The sequence below is a fragment of the Aptenodytes forsteri genome, unplaced genomic scaffold, assembly GCF_000699145.1.
Source record: "Aptenodytes forsteri isolate BGI_AS27 unplaced genomic scaffold, ASM69914v1 Scaffold506, whole genome shotgun sequence".
Classification (NCBI taxonomy): Eukaryota; Metazoa; Chordata; class Aves; order Sphenisciformes; family Spheniscidae; genus Aptenodytes; species Aptenodytes forsteri.
The window spans coordinates 35,723-35,976 of NW_008793946.1; the positions used below are offsets into that span (position 1 = coordinate 35,723).

Sequence of the window (254 nt, forward strand, 5' to 3'; positions counted from 1 at the left end):
CACCACGTGCGAGGCGACCTGCCGGTACTTGCTGAGTTCCTCCGGCTTCACCAGCTCCTCCGGAACCGTCTTGCCTCTCTGCAAAAAGAAAAACGGCGCGGAGATAAACATCGGCTTCTCTTGGGGCACAGCACGTCCCGGCCGCCGCGGCACCTTCGGAGCGAAACGGGGCCGCTTACCTTCTTACGCTCCGTGGTCAGCACCGTAGCCTTGTCTTGAAGCTGCAAAAGATGGGGGGGGGTGGTGGTGGTTTC

At 61.4% G+C, this 254-nt stretch overlaps 1 protein-coding gene across 1 annotated transcript in view; it reads right to left on the reverse strand.

Annotated features, from left to right (window-relative positions):
• Nucleotides 1-254, reverse strand: part of PRPF19 (pre-mRNA processing factor 19) — a gene marked incomplete at its 3' end in the record, with an annotated part of 10,422 nt that overhangs the window by 2,085 nt on the left and 8,083 nt on the right. The window contains exons 6-7 of the mRNA XM_009275295.1: nucleotides 180-221; nucleotides 4-78 (exon numbers count right to left, since the gene is read on the reverse strand). Of these exons, the coding sequence (XP_009273570.1) occupies nucleotides 4-78; nucleotides 180-221 (117 nt within the window). The remainder of the gene's footprint in view (nucleotides 1-3; nucleotides 79-179; nucleotides 222-254) is intronic.